Here is a 20,000-nt window from a genome sequence, read left to right on the forward strand (position 1 = left end):
GCTGTTTTTTGCCTTTTCAAACTCAGAAACTTCCTTGTAAGTTTTCCTGCTTTTTTTATTTGCATTGACCCTAAAACGCCGCTGTAGCAAAAAGCTTTAACAGCCTGAAAAGTAAAAATTTATCATTACATTTTTGACAGGTTTTCTCTTTGTTTTGCTCAAACTGATGAGCTAGCTGTGTTTTAGCATCATTAGCACGTGTGAAGGAGTGAATATGAGCATCTGAAAACAATTTATCAGCCAAATCCAACAGTCTGGTTGTTTAAAACCACATTTTACTGATGCTAGTGTAGCTACTGTAGCTAATCCTAGCTAAATAAGCTAACGTAGCTGCATCACAGTGTTGAGGTGTGCTGAGGGCGGCCGTCTTGTTCCTCTGTGTGCTGCAGTGGGGGCAGCATTATGCTGCGCTGTCCAGGCTGGCGGTGGGACAGACGCTGATGGTCAACCAGCTGGTCGACATGGAGTGGAAGTTTGGAGGTGAGACGACTCAAATCGCAGCGAAACGAAAATATTCTGCCGCTGCAGAACATCGTCGTTGGCTCCTGTCAGAAGAAACATGGCCGCCAAATGGTTGAGGATTTTATGATCTGCAGATAAAAACAAAAGGGTGAAATAATTAGAAGTATTTGCAGAGTTTCTGGAAAAATCTGGATTTTTCTGCATTTGTATTTCATTCATCCATTCAGTATTTTCTCTTTCTTTCTTTTCTTCATTATTTTTTTGTTTCTTAAATCATTTCCTTCCTTCCTTGAATCCTGTTTCTGGTAAATTGTTGAACCCAGTTCGTTTTCTGACTCAAACTGGGACGTTTTCTCTCGTTCCCAGTGACTGTCGGCACCAGTGAGATTCAGAAAGTGGGAAACATTTTTCTGCAGGTAAAACTTTCGGAAAACGATCCAAAGTTGTGAGGTTTTTCATGTCTTATTTTTATTTCACCCCAAACGTCCCTCTGCTGTCTGTCCTGCAGCTGAAGCTGGTGGTGAGGAAGGGAAACTCGACTGAGAATGTTTTCATGGGTGAGTCTCTATTTTAAGACTGATTTCTTCAATAAAATTCACATTTATTTGGATTTTATGAGATCAACAACAAAGTTGGTTAATCACACGAAATCCCAATAAAATAAAAATTTAAAGTGATAAAAAGTGGTAAATTTCTCTGTAATCTCCAAAGTGCTTCATTATTTTTTTACTTGATTTCTTTTGGAAAATTAGAAGCAACTTTTTCACCATTTTTCTGACCAATATTTATATTTTTCACCCAAATCTGTCTCCTTTTGTCGTTTCCTCCAGAACTGACACTTCCTCAGTTTTACAACTTCCTGCATGAGATGGAGAGAGCGAAGGCCAGCATGGAGTGCTTTGTTTGAAGTGTGTGTGTGTGTGTGTGTGTGTGTGTGTGTGTGTGTGTGTGTGTGTGTGTGTGCGCGTGTGTGTGTGTGTGCGTGTGTGTGTGTGTGTGTGTGTGTGTGTGTGTGCGCGCGGGCCTGTGTGTTTGAATAACTGCCAAACGTTTGTACTTAATCTGATGATAAATACAATTAAAAATGAAACTGTTTTGTCAGATTGAAGATTATTACTCTGAACCTTCTGGATTAATTAACAAATTTATACTGTAAAAATTATTATATTTTACTTATTTAAATAACGGCAAATCGCAAAAATGTCTCAAAGCACTTTACAAAAAAAAAAAAATTCAATCACACATTCATTCTGATTGATCCGAGTTATCAAACAGTAAATTAAATTAATTATTTACACAGTAGCTGTGTTTCCATTACAAAATTTTTTATTTTGCTAATGTCAAAAAACACTTTTCACATTTGCGGTGTTTGTATTAAATATGAAACGAAATTAAAATCACACGTGAATAAGTTTGTTTGCAACAAGTTATTAAATATCTGCCGCGCCACCATCCAACTACTTCCTGTTGTCTTCTTCGTGGTTTACGCATGTGGCAACTTCCGGGTTTTTGACCGTCTGACGCAAAAATCTGTTTCCATTGCAGTTTTGTGAAATAAAATGGTTTCGATAAAAAGCCCATCTCAGCGCTAGTACTGATCAAAAATCAAATTTTAATTTATTTCAACTAAATGCTGGTACGAAGCTAGTCCGTAGCAAGCAGCTAGCTAGCACCTGCGTTTACCTAGCAGCTTGTACCTTCATGAGATGGAGGTAGCAGCTACCAGTAACTGGTACCAGTTACTGGTAGCTGCTACCAGAAACTGGTAGTTACTGGTAGCTGCTACCAGAAACTGGTAGTTACTGGTAGCTGCTACCAGAAACTGGTAGTTACTGGTAGCAGTTACTGGTAGCTACTACCAGAAACTGGTAGTTACTGGTAGCTACTACCAGTAACTGGTAGTTACTGGTAGCAGCTACCAGTTACTGGTAGCAGTTATTGGTAGCAACTACCAGTTACTGGTAGCAGCTACCAGTAACTGCTACCAGTAACTGCTACCAGTTACTGGTAGCAGCTACCAGTTACTGGTAGTAGTTACTGGTAGCAGTTACTGGTAGCTACTACCAGAAACTGGTAGTTTCTGGTAGTAGCTGGTAGCAGTTACCAGTAACTGCTACCAGTAACTGGTAGCAGTTACTGGTAGCAGCTACCAGTTACTGGTAGCAGTTACTGGTAACAGTTACTGGTATCAACTACCAGTAGCTGGTAGCAGTTACTGGTAGCAGCTACCAGTTACTGGTAGCAGTTACTGGTAGCACCAGTTTCTGGTAGTAGCTACCAGTAACTGCTACCAGTTACTGGTAGCAGTTACTGGTAGCAGTTACTGGTAGCTACTACCAGAAACTGGTAGTTACTGCTACCAGTAACTGCTACCAGCTACTGGTAGTTGATACCAGTTTCTGGTAGTAGCTACCAGTTACTGGTAGCTACTACCAGAAACTGGTAGTTACTGCTACCAGTAACTGCTACCAGCTACTGGTAGTTGATACCAGTTTCTGGTAGTAGCTACCAGTTACTGGTAGCTACTACCAGAAACTGGTAGTTACTGGTAGCAACTACCAGTTTCTGGTACCAGTAGCTACCAGCTGGCGTTTTGGCTGTATCGAAATTTTCTCTTTTCCCCCGCAAAACTGCGATGGAAACACGTTTCCGCATCTCACAAAGACAACAGGATAGTTGAATTATGGCGCAACATGTTTTTTAATAGCTTGACTGATTTTAATTGCGTTTACAATTCAATTCAAATACCGCAGTTGCGAAATTTTTTCTGACAGCGGAATATAAACGAAGATTTGCGTAAATTTGTACGGTTCCGCCTCCGTTTTTCTTTAAATTGTGACTAAAACACATGAGGAAAACCTTTGGAAATGTTGCAAACTTTCCCCCTGCAGCATAAACTGCGGGTCAAACAGCGTAAAATGGAAACAATGGCTCCATTTCTCAAAGAAACGCCCGCGTATCGGTGAGTCCCGAGTTTCTTCCTTCTGTCTTCAGTTCCTCTTTGTGAGTTTTTCCGTTGGCTTTCCGGTCCCGATGCGGCCGGTTAGACCAGCGGGACAAAGTCCGACCGCAGACTTCCTCCTGCTGGATGTATAGACATGTTTCCTCCCCGATGTATTTGCGCCATTCAGCCATAAAACCCGCTATCTTGGCCGCACACCTGAGCCTGCAGGAAACGTTCAGTTTGAGCCCAGCGGCAGATTCCGTTTATTTTACCTCTATTTTCCTTAATTTGGAGTAAAAAAAAAAAACACCCAATTCCAGCCAAAGTTGATCACTTTTGTTTGTTTTGCTGATTGATGGACAAACCTGAATCGAAATAAATGGATTAAAGATGAAAGATAAAACATAAAAATAATAAACGCAACATTCAACTAGAATAACTGCACATGCTGTTTTGGTGCTGCTGGAAAGGAAAAAGAAAAGAGGCTGGAAATGAAGGAAGAGGAAAAAAGGAAGAAAGTAATGGAAGAAGGAAAGGAAAAAGAAAGGATGATGGCAAACCACGCAGCGCCTGTTTGTGGCCACCAGAGGGCGCCACTGACCGAAGGTTCTGAGATCAGAGCGGAAACTGCAGCAGGAACTTGGTGAAACATTTGATTTAACTCAGTTAAATAATTATGATTATTTAGAGAGAAAAAATGGCGGTTAAACTTTCAAAATAACATTTTCTCCATTTATAAATGTTTAGTTTGAAGTTATACATTTTTAGTCAACTTAATACTTTTTTTTTTTTTGCTAAATATTTAGGTACCAAAGTATTTACCCTGAAACTAAACACGTAACTTTAAACAAAATATTTAATTAGCATTCTAAATGTTTAGTTTACAAAGCAAATTTTTGGCTACATTTATAGTTAGCATGCTATATATTTAGCCCCAAACTATCAAAGCTAAATATTTAGCTTCATTAGCAAGCAACAAACTTTCTGTGCTTTTAAAGATCCTTGAAGCCCGTACGCATTTAATGTCAGAAATGGGATAAAATGAAAATTGTTGCATTTAAAATATATTTACTAAATATTAAGTAACATTACTTGGATGAACTTCGTTGAACCAGTGACGCACTTCCGGTTTACTCTGCAAAAAACTTTGCTCAAGCAACTAGCATGTTAGCTACGGACTTTTTTATTGTTATTATTATTATTTTTACCCGTTTGCTGCGTGATCAGCAGAAAGTCAGAAAACCTCGGAAACCAGAGCTCAGTTAACAGGTTATACACATTAGTTAGGGTCACGGCTGCATATATATATATATATATATATATATATATATATATATCTCGCCCATTTCCGTCTTGTTCCAGTAGCCCACTTTTCATCAGGGTGCTCTGGTCCCCCAGCACCTGACGCAGACCTTGTTTGACCGGGCGACGTCTGAGCCGGCATGTCATGCTTATTTGTGTCTCTCATGGTATGAGGTAGGCTATATAGCTCCAAGGGTCTTGCCTAAGGACCCACCTTAGGCAAGACCCTTAGGCAAGCATGAGAAATTGGAGAAATACCAGGGCCTCAGGGAGGAACTGGAAAAGACCTGGAAGGTGAAGACCACAGTGGTGCCTGTGGTCATCGGGGCCCTCGGGGCAGACAGTCACCCCCAAACTGGAGCAGTGGCTCAAACAGATCCCAGGAACAACATCAGACATCTCAGTCCAGAAATGTGCAGTTCTAGGCACAGCCAAGATACTGCGCAGAACCCTCAAGCTCCCAGGCCTCTGGTAGAGGACCCGAGCTCAGAGGATGAAACAGACCACCCGCGGAGGGTGAGAAGGGAATTTTTTTTTTTGTATATACACAGAGAGAGAGAAAAAACGCCATATTGGTGAGAAAACATTGATATCTTAAAACATTTCTTGAAATGAGACACATTTCTTCTTGTTCTAAATCTTTATTGAAGTTCAAAACAAAAGAAGGTACATAACAGCTGAAAATCAGAAGAGTTTAAACGAAGTAACCCACTTTGGTTTGTTTTGGAGAAAGATGGGGGGATGGTGAACTCTGGATCACCTAAAAAAATAACTTTTAATATCTCAGAAGCCAAAGCTGCACAAACGAAGCACTAACAAACTAAACATCTTTGGTTTGTTTTGGAGAAAGATGGGGTGGCGGTGACGTCATCGGCCAAAATTATGACTTTTAATATCTCAGAAGCCAAAGCTGCACAAACGACAGTTTTAACGGCACAAACGCAGCACAAACCATTCAGACCATTTGCTGGATTTTTTTTTTTGACGTGGGTGTGGTGTCGGCTTCACACAGCTAAAACAATGAGCTTGCAGACTAAATATCCAGTTTGCAGCTCAGTGTTTAGTTTCAGAAATGTTTTTAAAACTTTACCCTCATCCAGGCTGGCAGAGTTTGTGTGTTACGTTATTTTTACCCCAGGAAAATCCGGTTAACTCGGAGTTTCTACAGATAATCCGAACTTTCAGCGTTGGCTTCTGCAAACGCAGATGAATTAATCTTTAGGTGTTTTTACACACATTCACCTCGTTACTGGTGAACGATCAACGGCTCCCTGGTTGTTTAGTAAACCTGCTGGTGTTGTTATGTTTGCAGCCGTTTTGATTTTCGTCCCTCTGCGCCCGTTTTGTTGTTGTTGTTGTTGTTGTTGTTGTGCGTTTGCAGGTTCGGCGGCTCGGTTCGGGTCCCAGCCAGACCTCTTAACCGACGCCCACACTCTCTCCCTCCAGCTGACTGGCGCCATGGCAACCAGCAGAGCCATCCGGGTCCTGTGTGTGTGTGTGTGTGTGTGTGTGTGTGTGTGTGTGTGTGTGTGTGTGTGTGTGTGTGTGTGTGTGTGTGTGTGACCAGGTGTGTGTCTCGCCGGTGCTTTTTTGTGTTTCTTTCCCCTGAGGGACACAGATGAGCATCAGGCTCCACATGCAGAGCAGATGGTTGCTCTGCGTTTACGTTTGTGATCTACTGAGTTTCCCAATTATTCTGGTTCTGTTGAGTAAGAAATTAAATTAAAGTCGCTCATGAAAAGGCTTGTCCAGGTCAGGGTTGTCCAACGCGCGGCTCAGGGGCCATTTGTGGCCTTTGGACGGGTTTTAAGCGGTCAAAAATGATCCAGGTTTGATGCAGATCGAGACTGTTCATTTATTTACAATGTAAAACGTAAAGTACGACAAAGTTTTTGCCTTTCTGCAACTCTGAAATTTCCACGTTTTTTCTAGAAAATTTCTGAGATTAATTTGAAAATTTCATAGTTTTCCAGCAAATTTTCAACTTTTCAAACTCCTAAAATTGTTTTGTTTTTCTGGAAAACTTCCTGGATCAGTCTCAAAATTTCTGAGTTGTTTTTTCAAGCTAATATTTCACTTTTTAAACTCTTGAAATTCCACGTTTTTTTCTTTAAAATTTCTGAGAGTAATCTCAAAATATCAGAGTTTTTTTCTAGAAAATGTTTTTGCCTTTTCAAATTTGGAAATTTCCTTGATTTTTTTTTTTCTCTAGAAAGTTTCTGAGCTCAATCTCAAAAATGTTTTTCAAACTCAGATATTTTTTCTCCAAACTTTCTTCCACATTTTCAACTTCAGTAACTCATAAACCTCCATGTTTCTTCTTGAAAATAAGAGTTTAATTGAATCTGTTGTCGTCTGTGAGGCCGTTGGTGCCTCAAGACAGCGGAAAGCAGAAGGTTGGACTGTTTTGAAACTTATTGCTTTCACTTCCTGAAGTCGAGTTTATTTTGATCCTGCTGATCGAGTCGCTCTTTTCCCGTTTCTCCTTTGGGGCGATCAGACCCAACGGTTGTTTTACCCATCCATCCATCCATCCATCCATCCATCCATCCATCCATCCATCCATCCATCCATCCATTTTCTTGCACCCTTTTTCCCTCAGTGGGGTCGGGAGGGTTGCTGCTGCCTCTCCAGCCAACGTTTCGGGCGAGAGGTGGGGTCACCTGGACAGGTCGCCAGCAGGGCAACACAACCATGCACACTCACACCTAGGGACAGTTTAGAGCACAGGTGTCAAACTCAAGGCCCGGGGGCCAAATCTGGCCCGCCGTAGCTTTTTATGTGGCCCTCTGGACTCCAAATTACATCAATAAGTCCTTCCAGTTTTTCACAAATCTGCAAAAATCACACAAAGTCAACAAATTTCCACATTTTTGTCCTGATTTTACTGCTAATTTTCTCAAAATTGGTCAAAAACATTGAATCCGTAACTGATGCAGCGAGTGATAAAGAGTCACATTTATCATACATTAGCGTAAATACTGTAAAAAAAACAAAACAATTATAAATATTTCTTAATTTTCACCACAAAATCTGTCATTTTGATTGCAAAACTAAACACTAAAATAATCACAAATCCAGGAGTAACAGCTATTTATTGATATTTTAACAGTTTTATTGGTTTTATCAATAGATTCTGGTGCAACCGGCCCTTTAAGAACATTCAGATTTTTGATTCGGCCCAAAATAAAATTGACTTTGACACCACTGGTTTAGAGAAGCCAATTAACCTGACAGTCATGTTTTTGGACTGTGGGAGGAAACCGGAGTACCTGGAGAAAACCCACCATGCACAGGGAGAACATGGAGACTCCATGCAGAAAGACCCCAGGCCAGGAATCGAACCCAGAACCTTCTTGCTGCAAGGCAACAGCTCTACCAACTGCACCACTGTGCAGCCCCTGGTTGTTTTACCCTGAAGATCAAACAGAAGAGGGTTTTTATTTGGTCAGAAAATGAGATTTTTTACTGGACTTTTAGTTTTACAGGTCAGGAAAAACACGTTTAAAAACGTAACAATCATCCTAATCCTGACCAAAATTACAATAATTCATATAAGCAACAAATAATAAAGATTTTTTTCCCCCCCAATCAGTTTCCTTCAATAAGAAAGTAATGAAACTTTAATAAAAACTGCAGTTTGTGTGTTTGTGTCTGGTGAAGTTTGGGTTAAAACGTGTTTTTCCAGAAAATCCACAAATTTCCCAGAGTAGAAATATAATAAAATTACTCAACTGAAAGTAAACATTTAATTCTTTAATGCAGAATTAAAGATTATTTGGCTAATAATTATTAGTTGACGATTATTTAAATAGCCGATTAATCGTGTCGGATATGGAGAGCCATTTCAGCCAAAATAAAATAAATAAATAAATTTCCCTCATATTATCAATTGAGAAATTGATAATTTCTCAATTGATAATATGAGGGATTGATATTGATATTATCAATATCAATTGATAATATCAATTATCAATTGATATTATCAATTGATAATTGATAATATCAATTAATTGATAATATCAATTATCAATTGATATTATCAATTATCAATTGATAATATTTCTCAATATTATCAATTGAGAAATTGATAATATGAAAAATAAATAAATGGAAAAATTGGGTTAATGAAAAAGCTAAATTATTTATTTAACCACATTTTTTTATTTGTTTCACTCTTTTTCTTCATTTTTTGATTTATTTTACTCATTTTTTATTTATTTCACCCATTTATTTATTTATTTTATTTTGGCTGAAATGGCTCTCCATAAAAAGCAAACAGGATGATAAATACTTTCAGTAAAAATGGTAAATTAAAGTTTTTCTGTTTTCAGAACCGAGTAAAACCTGTTGCGTGTTAAGTTTTAACATGTCTGTTTCTTTTTGTCCTGATTATTTCTCTGACATCCACTTCCTGCTTCTCAGATCTGTGTGGCGCGTGCGGGTCCCGCCGGACGGTCCGGGTCGGACCCAGTTGGATGTGGACGGTACCTTGATCAGGACCCGCTTCCTGTTCCCACCTCCAGCCCGGCGGAGGGAACAATGAGGCGCAGCGGGACGCTAACAGGTGTCCGCCATCAGCTGGAGGAGGAGGACGGCCGAACCGGACCGAACATGCGACCCGCTCGGCTCCACTAGCAGAGTCTTCCTCACGGGAGGAAGAGTGGGAGGCGCTGGCTGGCATCCCCCACGGGACCGGGCCGAGCGAACAGGTGTGTCCCGGTACCAGCCTCCCGAACCGAGCCGGGGAGCTTCACCGCAGCTGGTGCGTAAATACCAGAGAAGAGGAGGAAGAGGAGGGTCCAAATTGACTAGTCGGAACAAATTCACGGGTTAGATCCGTTTTTTATTATTATTTTTCATATATACATATTCCCCGGTTTTGGACGGACTTGCAGTTTTGTCGGAGAAATTTCCAAAAGTGGGTCATCTGGTCATTTCACTATGACGACGAGAAAATCCGCCGGTGCTGCTGGAGACGTGGATCCCATCTCCACCGGCACCAGCAGCAGGCTGCCGACCCAGACCCAGCAGTTCAGCCGGAGTCCCGCCGGAAGCGACCCGGTTCCGGGCGAGGAATTCCGGGACTGGTGCCTGAAAACGTACGGGGACTCCGGGAAGACCAAGACCGTGACCCGGCGCAAGTACGACAGGATCCTCCAGACGCTGCTGCAGGAGGGCGAGGAGGACGGCGGCCATCATCATCATCATCATCATCACATCAACGCCAAGTTCAAATTCTGGGTCAGGTCCAAGGGCTTCCAGGTGGGCCGAACCGGGCCGGACGGACCGGTGCTGTACGTCCCCATCAAGGCAACGGTTAGTTCCCCTTTCTGTCTCTTTGTGTTTGTCCCATTTCAGGTGTGTGTGTGTGTGTGTGTGCACATGATGTGGACGAACGGACTGGTTGCCATGGTGACGGCGAACACCTGTCTCATTAGGCTCCAATTGGACCCGTCTGTTTGTTTTACAGTTTGGTAGTAACTAGTTACATTTACTCTGTTATTTTTTTGCTTGAGTAACTTATTTTAAATGTACTTTTAGGAGTATTTGTACTACTTTTACTTTAAACTCTTACTGGAGAAAAATGTCTGGATGAAACACAAACATTAGCCAAACATTCACCAGACACGGACCTGCAGTTTCCGTTCAAGTTCCTGAACTTTCCCAATGAAAGAAGCTGATTTGGAAAAAAAATGTTCTTTTGCCTGATTTTGTTGGGTTTTTTTTGTTACTTGTATGAATTATTGTCATTGCATCTAGCAGCTACGTTTCTGCGTATAATTGCGCAATTTGACATGTCGAAGCTAGTTAGCTGTTAGCTAGTAGCTGCGCTTCCATTAAACGTATAATTGCGCAGTTTCACATGTCGAAGCTAGCTAGTAGCTGTTAGCTAGTAGCTGCGTTTCCATTGAACGTATAATTGCGCAATTTGACATGTCGAAGCTAGCTAGTAGCTGCGTTTCCATTGAACGTATAATTGCGCAATTTGACATGTCGAAGCTAGCTAGTAGCTGTTAGCTAGTAGCTGCGTTTCCATTGAACGTATAATTGCGCAATTTGACATGTCGAAGCTAGCTAGTAGCTGCGTTTCCATTAAACGTATAATTGCGCAATTTGACATGTCGAAGCTAGCTAGTAGCTGCGTTTCCATTGAACGTATAATTGCGCAATTTGACATGTCGAAGCTAGCTAGTAGCTGTTAGCTAGTAGCTGCGTTTCCATTGAACGTATAATTGCGCAATTTGACATGTCGAAGCTAGCTAGTAGCTGTTAGCTAGTAGCTGCGTTTTCATTGAACGTATAATTGCGCAATTTTGCATTTGAAGCTAGCTAGTAGCTGTTAGCTAGTAGATGCTTTTCCATTGAACGTATAATTGCGCAATTTGACATGTCGAAGCTAGCTAGTAGCTGTTAGCTAGTAGCTACGTTTTCATTGAACGTATAATTGCGCAATTTTGCATTTGAAGCTAGCTAGTAGCTGTCAGCTAGTAGCTGCTAGCTGTTAGCTAGCATCTGTATTTGCATTCAATCTGACATTTTGAAGCGATCTTGAAATAACGCCGCCACCTTGTGGTAGCAGTGAGACGTGACAGCCTGTTGAAATCAAAAACAACGTTCAAGTTTAAACAAATCAGTTTGAATTAAGCTATTAAAGTGAATTTTAATGGCTAACAGGAGAGGAAGGTTAAAGAAAACAATAATTTGGAGGTTTTTATAACCAACCGTGTTTGTTTTGTTCTCTTCCTCTGAGTGAGAGTCGAACTCCGCTGCTCCTTCCAGCTGTATTTATGTTTCAAATCATCGCTGTGTTTGTTCTGTTTTGCTTCTGTATGTGTCACACTGAGAGGGATGTGACCTTCCTGCAGCAACTGTCTATCAGGCAGCCTGTGTGTTTGCACTCCAGCGAAGTGTGTGTCTGCCTGCACGACTGGGTGCGAGACACGATGATCCATTTATTACTCAGCTGAGACGACGAAAATGCAGCCAGAGGCGTGAAACGATGAACACGCTCCGGACCGAATCGGGAATAAAAGCAAAAACTTACACCTAATCAGAGTTAAACAGTGAGAAAAGGTCAAGAGGCAAATGGCTGCTAACTCTCTTGTTTTTAACAATAGTCACCTTGTAGACGCCAGGTCATTCCAACTGGTGGCAGGTCGTATTTATTACAGTCTATAATTAACTTATTGCATTTTCATCAAACTATATATCGACAAAACAAGCTAAATTTTTAATTCAAACCCACTGATGGTGCTAAATTATTGACTAATATACATGAGCTCAACTGCAAATATATTAATTGATTTGAATCTGTTATTTGGGCATTTTTAGCAGTGCAGTCTGGCTGCAGTTTGTAACTTTTACAAAAAATTTTTACATTTTTGTTAAAACGTTCACCATGTTGTGACGGTTTGTTCTGAGACAGATAATCTGTGAAAAGATCCTCCCGGAGCTGCCATTGAGGAAATGAACCGCTCCCGACCAAAAACAACCAATCAGAGCCAGGAGGCGGGTCTTAGCGCTGTCAATCATTCTCATGAACGCGCTGATAAATGTGCTAATTCCAGAGAATCAACTTAAGGTTACAGGGAAACCATTCATCTGCCGTCGTCGCTACGATAACTAGCCTTAGCATTTTGGATCTGCTGGTGGCGCGCACACATGCGTGATTTACAGCGCCATGTCCCGCCTCCGAGCTCTGATTGGTTGTTTCTACTTGGCACTGGGAGAAGGCAGATTTTCTATCTCGTACCAAAGTGGTGACAGTTTCAACAAATATGTAAATAAAATAATTTTTATAAAAGTTGCTGCAGTTTTAATGTCAGTAGATCAATATCTGTACCGATGATCAATATCTGTACCGATGATCAATATCTGTACCGATGATCAATATCTGTACCGATGATCAATATCTGTACCGATGATCAATATCTGTACCGATGATCAATATCTGTATTGATCCCAACATTTACAACAAATTCTAGATCGGGTTTCAGTGACGATGTGCCTGATCTAGAAGGCCAGGTTTATTCAGATCTATTCAGTCTAAGTCTATGTTTTGTTCTCTCAGCAACATTATGCTTTTTTATTTATTATTATTATTATTATTATTATTATTATTATTATTATTATTATTAATTCCCAACTTCATTTTCTGAACCACTTCAAAAACGGTTTGTTGCATTTTATTTCTACAAGTTTGACTAAAATAGCGAATCTATTGTTTCAGTTTCTGTGTTTTTTATTTCCCATTAGCTGTTTTATTCCTAATCGATTGAATAAAACACATTAAGGTTGTTTTTCCATCCAGTCCAACATTATTTCACTCATAAAAACACGTTTTTCCTAACTTTTGATCGATATTTATTAATAATTGACCTGAAACGAGCTTCTCTGTCTTTCTGAAAAGTTATTTAACATTTTTACTGGAAACTAAACCGAAATGCTTCGTGAGATTAAGTGTTTTTGCGGTGAACACTTTCGGTTTTGCGTTTTTTTTTTTTTTTTTGCAGTTCTATTTGTTAAAAAAAAAAAAATAATAAAACTCGACACATTTAATTCATTTTAACAGCTTTTCTCTCCTGTTGGAGTTTAAAAAGTGAGATTTTAACGTGGAGGAAAAAGCTGCTCCTTTAACTGGACTGGAAGCTAAAATGGTTTTTATTTTTATGATCACTCTCTCTCTCTCTCTCTCTCTCTCTCTCCTTCCCCCTCCGTTTCCTGCTGTTGCCATGGCGACCAAGGTAAAAAGAAAATTAACGCGAGTCTTAATTAGACAGCAAGGCTTCAATTACCTTCACTCCTCCTCCTCTTCCTCCTCCCCCTCCTCTTCCTCCTCTTCCTCCCCTCCTCCCCCTCCTCTTCCTCCTCTTACTCCTCCTCCTCGTCCTCCTCCTCTTCCTCCTCCTCTTCCTTATCGTCCTCCCCCTCCTCTTCCTCCTCCTCCTCCTCTTACTCCTCCTCCTCGTCCTCCTCCCCCTCCTCTTCCTCCTCTTACTCCTCCTCCTCGTCCTCCTCCTCTTCCTCCTCCTCCTCCTCTTACTCCTCCTCCTCGTCCTCCTCCCCCTCCTCTTCCTCCTCTTACTCCTCCTCCTCTTCTTCCTCCTCCTCCTCTTACTCCTCCTCCTCGTCCTCCTCCCCCTCCTCTTCCTCCTCTTACTCCTCCTCCTAAACAAAAAATTATTTGAGTAAGAGGAGGAGGAGGAGGAGGAGGAGGAGGAGGAGGAGGAGGAGTAAGAGGAGGAGGAGGAGGAAGAGGAGGAGGACGAGGAGGAGGAGTAGGAGGAGGAGGAGGAGTAAGAGGAGGAGGAGGAGGAGGAGGAGGAGGAGGAGTAAGAGGAGGAGGAGGAGGAGGAGGAGGAAAGAGGAGGAGGAGTAAGAGGAGGAGGGGGAGGAGGAGGAGTAAGAGGAGGAGGGGGAGGAGGAGGGGGAGGAGGAGTAAGAGGAGGAGGAGGAGGAAGAGGAGGAGGAGGAGGAGGAGGAGGAAGAGGAGGAGGAGGAGGAGTAAGAGGAGGAGGAGTAAGAGGAGGAGGAGGGGAGGAGTAAGAGGAGGAGTAAGAGGAGGGGGGAGGAGGAGGAGTAAGAGGAGGAGGGGGAGGAGGAGGGGAGGAGGAGTAAGAGGAGGAGGAGGAGGAAGAGGAGGAGGACGAGGAGGAGGAGTAAGAGGAGGAGGAGGAGGAGGAGGAGGAGGAGGAGGAGGAGGAGGAGGAGGAGGAGGAGGAGTAAGAGGAGGAGGGGGAGGAGGAGGACGAGGAGGAGGAGTAAGAGGAGGAGGAGGACGATGAGGAAGAGGAGGGGGAGGAGGAGGAGGAGGAGGAGGAAGAGGAGGGGGAGGAGGAGGACGACGAGGAGGAGGAAGAGGAGGAGGAGGAGGAAGAGGAGGAGGACGAGGAGGAGGAGGAAGAGGAGGAAGAGGAGGAGGACAAGGAGGAGGAGGAAGAGGAGGAGGAAGAGGAGGGGGAGGAGGGGGAGGAGGAGGACGACGAGGAAGAGGAGTAAGAGGAGGAGGAGGAGGAGGAAGAGGAGGGAGAGGAAGTTGATCTTTTCACAGATTATCTGTCTCACAACATGCAGACAGATTTAAAGGGGCAGTGTCATGTGTTGACATGACGGCCATTTTACAGCACAATAAAGTCACTGTGTTACCTTCAGTTACTATAAAAATACTACATGAAATGTGACTTAAAAGAAATATTACTTTGTAATTTATCGCCTTGAAATTGGCTGCTGTCTCTTTAAATACTTCTCTGAACCTTCAGGAAGTCGTCCCAACATGGCTCCTCTGTTAACTCTTCAACGTTTTAGCGCTGAAGAGCAGCAGCTCCTATAACGACCACCAGCTGGTTGCTAATCGCTGCAGGCTAGTCTGAAGGAGCTCAGAGGGGGAGGAGCTTACTCCTTGAAGGCGGGGCTAGATCCACCCAGGTGTTTTGGACAGGCGAATGGTTGCCATGGAGATTAAAGCTTTTGATTGCATGAAAGCATCAAAGCAACACCCCAGTTCTGTTTTCTAACATGATTAAAGCTGAAAAAGTTTATTTCCCCTTTAATAAATATAGAAAACTCACATTCTGAAGACGTACCGGTTTCTCTGGAGGAGTTTTTCACTTTGCAGAAAAACGTGTTGACAGGATAAAGTTTGATTTCCGGATGTGTTCATGCGTCAGGGTTTCTGTTTGGATGAGGACGAAGGCCGGCGGTGATGATGGAGGAGGGAGGGGGGGGGCTCAGAGCGTATCCTAGCAACAGGCTGGTTTGGAAATGGTGAGGCGGGAATATTGGGTCAGAACGAGATGGGAAATGAAAAGCTGACACGCGGTAATTTGTGGAGGTGAAAACAATCAGAGAGGAAAGAGGAGATCATTTTTACAGAAGGAACAGAAATGGTTTTCTGGGGAGGAGCGGAGGGGTGGAGGGGTGGAGAGGTGGAGAGGTGGAGGGCTGGAGAGGTGGAGGGGTGGAGAGGCGAAGGGGTGGAGGGGTGGAGAGGTGGAGGGGCGGAGGGGTGGAGAGGTGGAGAGGTGGAGGGGTGGAGAGGTGGAGGGGCGGAGGGGTGGAGAGGTGGAGGGGTGGAGAGGTGGAGGGGCGGAGGGGTGGAGAGGCGGAGGGGTGGAGAGGTGGAGGGGCGGAGAAGTGGAGAGGCGGAGAGGTGGAGAGGTGGAGGGGTGGAGAGGCGGAGGGGTGGAGAGGTGGAGAGGCGGAGAGGTGGAGAGGTGGAGGGGTGGAGAGGTGGAGGGGCGGAGAAGTGGAGAGGTGGAGAGGCGGAGGGGTGGAGAGGCGGAGGGGTGGAGAGGTGGAGAGGCGGAGAGGTGGAGAGGCGGCGGGCGGAGGGGCGGAGAGGCGAAGGGGTGGAGAGGCGGAGGGGTGGAGGGGTGGAGAGGTGGAGAGGTGGAGGGCTGGAGAGGTGGAGGGGTGGAGAGGCGGAGGGGTGGAGGGGTGGAGAGGTGGAGGGGCGGAGGGGTGGAGAGGTGGAGGGGTGGAGAGGTGGAGGGGTGGAGAGGTGGAGGGGCGGAGGGGTGGAGAGGTGGAGGGGTGGAGAGGTGGAGGGGCGGAGGGGTGGAGAGGCGGAGGGGTGGAGAGGTGGAGGGGCGGAGAAGTGGAGAGGCGGAGAGGTGGAGAGGTGGAGGGGTGGAGAGGCGGAGGGGTGGAGAGGTGGAGAGGCGGAGAGGTGGAGAGGTGGAGGGGTGGAGAGGTGGAGGGGCGGAGAAGTGGAGAGGTGGAGAGGCGGAGGGGTGGAGAGGCGGAGGGGTGGAGAGGTGGAGAGGCGGAGAGGTGGAGAGGCGGAGGGGCGGAGAGGTGGAGAGGCGAAGGGGTGGAGAGGCGGAGGGGTGGAGGGGTGGAGAGGTGGAGGGGTGGAGAGGCGGAGGGGTGGAGAGGTGGAGGGGTGGAGAAGTGGAGAGGCGGAGGGGTGGAGAGGCGGAGGGGTGGAGGGGCGGAGGGGTGGAGGGGTGGAGGGGCGGAGGGGTGGAGAGGTGGAGAGGCGGAGAGGTGGAGAGGCGGAGGGGCGGAGAGGTGGAGAGGCGAAGGGGTGGAGAGGCGGAGGGGTGGAGGGGTGGAGAGGCGGAGGGGTGGAGAGGCGGAGGGGTGGAGAGGTGGAGGGGTGGAGAGGCGGAGAGGTAGAGGGGTGGAGAGGTGGAGGGGTGGAGGGGTGGAGGGGTGGAGGGGTGGAGAGGTGGAGGGGTGGAGGGGTGGAGGGGTGGAGAGGTGGAGAGGTAGAGGGGTGGAGAGGTAGAGGGGTGGAGGGGTGGAGAGGTGGAGGGGTGGAGAGGTGGAGGGGTGGAGAGGTGGAGGGGTGGAGAGGTGGAGGGGTGGAGCGGTGGAGGGCTGGAGAGGTAGAGAGGTGGAGGGGTGGAGAGGCGGAGGGGTGGAGCGGTGGAGGGGTGGAGAGGCGGAGGGGTGGAGAGGCGGAGAGGTGGAGGGGTGGAGGGGCGGAGAGGCGGAGGGGTGGAGAGGTGGAGGGGTGGAGAGGTGGAGGGGTGGAGAGGTGGAGGGGTGGAGAGGTGGAGGGGTGGAGAGGTAGAGAGGTGGAGGGGTGGAGAGGTGGAGGGGTGGAGGGGTGGAGAGGTGGGTTGAGAGGTGGAGGGGTGGAGAGGTGGAGGGGTGGAGAGGGGAGAGGGGGAGGGGTGGAGAGGTGGAGGGGTGGAGGGGTGGAGAGGTGGGTTGAGAGGTGGAGGGGTGGAGAGGTGGAGGGGTGGAGAGGTGGAGGGGTGGAGGGGTGGAGAGGTGGAGAGGTGGAGGGGTGGAGAGGAGGAGGGGTGGAGAGGTGGAGGGGTGGAGGGTGGAGGGGTGGAGAGGCGGAGGGGTGGAGGGGTGGAGAGGTGGAGAGGTGGAGGGGTGGAGAGGTGGAGGGGTGGAGAGGTGGAGGGGTGGAGAGGTGGAGGGGTGGAGGGGTGGAGAGGTGGGTTGAGAGGTGGAGGGGTGGAGAGGTGGAGAGGTAGAGAGGTGGAGGGGTGGAGGGGTGGAGGGGTGGAGAGGCGGAGGGGTGGAGAGGTGGAGAGGTGGAGAGGTAGAGAGGTGGAGGGGTGGAGGGGTGGAGAGGCGGAGGGGTGGAGAGGTGGAGAGGCGGAGCGCTCGCTGCTGGGGGCCGTGGGTTTGAATCCCGGAAGGACACGGTGGTTTTCTCCAGGTGCTCCTGCTTCACACGGAAAGATTTAAAAGTTGCAGGTTGGCCTGTTGCAGTCGGTTAAAAACCAAGTGAATCTCATCATGAATTAAAACAAACTCAATAATTTTCATTTGCGTAATTTAGCTTTTTTCTGTTTCTGCCAAAAATTGTCTAAAAGTCTTCAGTTGTTCTCAGCTGGCTCTTCATTTGTTCAGAGACTTCAGAATTGGTTTTATTGGTGTTAATTTAGGACGTTTAAAATGTCTTCCAGTTCCAGTGTTAAATGTTCATTAGAATTTAAAGTTGTTTGATCTTTGACAATCTGCTGCTTCATTATTTTGCCATTACTTGAAAACGTCTTAAAACAATTTATAGTCCAGTAAGCTTTGTTTCAGTGGACGCCTGGCCTTAGGGTGTCGCAGTCCAGCAGATTCGGTTCAATGGCCCTAACCAAGCTCCGCCCAGAAACGCCCTCTGAAGTCCCACATGGCTGCATGTCTCACAAACAAACCACGCGTTGCTTAGCTTCCATGTAAACATGGCGTCTTTCGTTTCGACTGACTCTCTACAGAGTATTTCTGAGTCGATTAGTTTAGCATTTCTGCCGGATTTTCACAAAGTATCAGCCACAACAATGGAACCAACAAGTTCATGTCATCTTTAGTGTACTCTGACATCAAGGTGTTTGAGCCACGCGATGCCTCCAGCATTGTGCGAGTTGCAGCTAAATGCTACCAGTCGATGAGGAAAACAGCAGATCCTCAGACCCCCAGCATAAATATATCTGTGGACAAGATCACTGATGCCTGTTGTTCTTGCAAGGCTGGGTGAGTCGGACATTCTGGGTTTAGAGGGTTCGAATGTGCCTAGGCCTGATACGCGGTACTCTGTGCTAGCGTGGCTAACACAATTACAGTTTAGTAAAAGCTAGCGTGGCTAACACGATTACAGTTTAGTAAAAGCTAGCGTGGCTAACACGATTACAGTTTAGTAAAAGCTAGCGTGGCTAACACGATTACAGTTTAGTAAAAGCTAGCGTGGCTAACACGATTACAGTTTAGTAAAAGCTAGCGTGGCTAACACGATTACAGTTTAGTAAAAGCTAGCGTGGCTAACACGATTACAGTTTAGCAAAAAGCCTTTTCAGGTGAAATAAAATCTTTAATGTATGTCAGATACGGTACACGTTGCATATTGATCTGTTCAGCTAACGTAAGGCTGTAACAGACAGGCTTCAGGATGTAGAAGTTGTATCGGTACTGCCATTATGCTGTACTTGGCTAAAAGGTTTTCATAATGGATGTATTTATTATTGACTATTTTTTTATTCACTAAACACAAAGAAAGCAAAGCAATAATACTTTGTTCTTATTGATCCTACGACGGTCGAGCTGCAAATGCGTCGTGCTCAAGCTTTGATCCAAGCAAGGCTTTCCGGTTCAGATTTTGGAAATCTGAATTTTAGTTCCACAAACACGATCAGGATACCTGACATCGTCTGTACAGATACCCCACTGATGGTGGAGAACCATTCTTTATCGAGTCCTGACACAAAAACTTTGTGCCGGTCTGCTAGTCCACATTAGCATGTTTACTACCGTAGCTTGTGTTTGTGAGACGGTCACGCACGTGGTAGCTGCGCTGTGATGTAAAATGGGCATTAGCCAATGAAACGCGGCCCCTGTGGTAAGGTCCATTGGAACCAAAATTGCAACATTTGTTACATTTTCTGAGTCAAAACAACTAAATTTGAGCAACCTGTTCCCCTCCTCACCTGTGGGGGCGCTACACCAAGAATCACTGAAGGAAAAGACACAAAAGTCTTTGAAGACACTGAGTGCAACTTCCTTGTTGAACAGAAATTGAGTAGCGTCAGATTTTAGCGGTTGTAGGATTGTGTTTGGCTAAAAACCACCAGCTGTTTCTGTTGCTAACGCTAGGCTAGCTCGTTTGTCTTGGTTGTATTTACCCAGAATGCTCTGAGCTGTAGTCCAGCGCCATTGGGTGGTGAGGTTTGGTCTGCTTTAGTCCGACTCCAGTCCGTTTAACTAGAAACCTGATCCGTTTGTGAAAATGTGAATGCTGATCAAACCAAACCAGCCTCGGTTTGGTTGAAATGCAAATGTGAACGCCAAGCGGACTGGAGACCGCTTCAAAGGCAGGAAGTGGACTACAGTGCAGGGC

The 20,000-nt window shown here is 45.3% G+C and overlaps 2 protein-coding genes across 2 annotated transcripts in view; both read left to right on the plus strand.

The window, feature by feature from the left end:
- commd7 (COMM domain containing 7) overlaps positions 1-1,563 on the plus strand; it is a 6,337-nt gene extending 4,774 nt beyond the window's left edge. Inside the window, exons 6-9 of the mRNA XM_081609433.1 lie at positions 390-480; positions 829-878; positions 971-1,019; positions 1,293-1,563. Coding sequence (XP_081465559.1) covers positions 390-480; positions 829-878; positions 971-1,019; positions 1,293-1,369 — 267 coding nt within the window. The 3' untranslated portion in view covers positions 1,370-1,563. The remainder of the gene's footprint in view (positions 1-389; positions 481-828; positions 879-970; positions 1,020-1,292) is intronic.
- Positions 1,564-8,837: 7,274 nt separating this feature from the next.
- Positions 8,838-20,000, plus strand: part of LOC103461913 (nucleolar protein 4) — an 82,199-nt gene continuing 71,036 nt past the window's right edge. The window contains exon 1 of the mRNA XM_081609434.1: positions 8,838-10,027. Coding sequence (XP_081465560.1) covers positions 9,653-10,027 — 375 coding nt within the window. The 5' untranslated portion in view covers positions 8,838-9,652. The remainder of the gene's footprint in view (positions 10,028-20,000) is intronic.

The sequence above is a fragment of the Poecilia reticulata genome, chromosome 7 (genome assembly GCF_904066995.2).
Source record: "Poecilia reticulata chromosome 7, P_reticulata-male-v2, whole genome shotgun sequence".
NCBI lineage: Eukaryota > Metazoa > Chordata > Actinopteri > Cyprinodontiformes > Poeciliidae > Poecilia > Poecilia reticulata.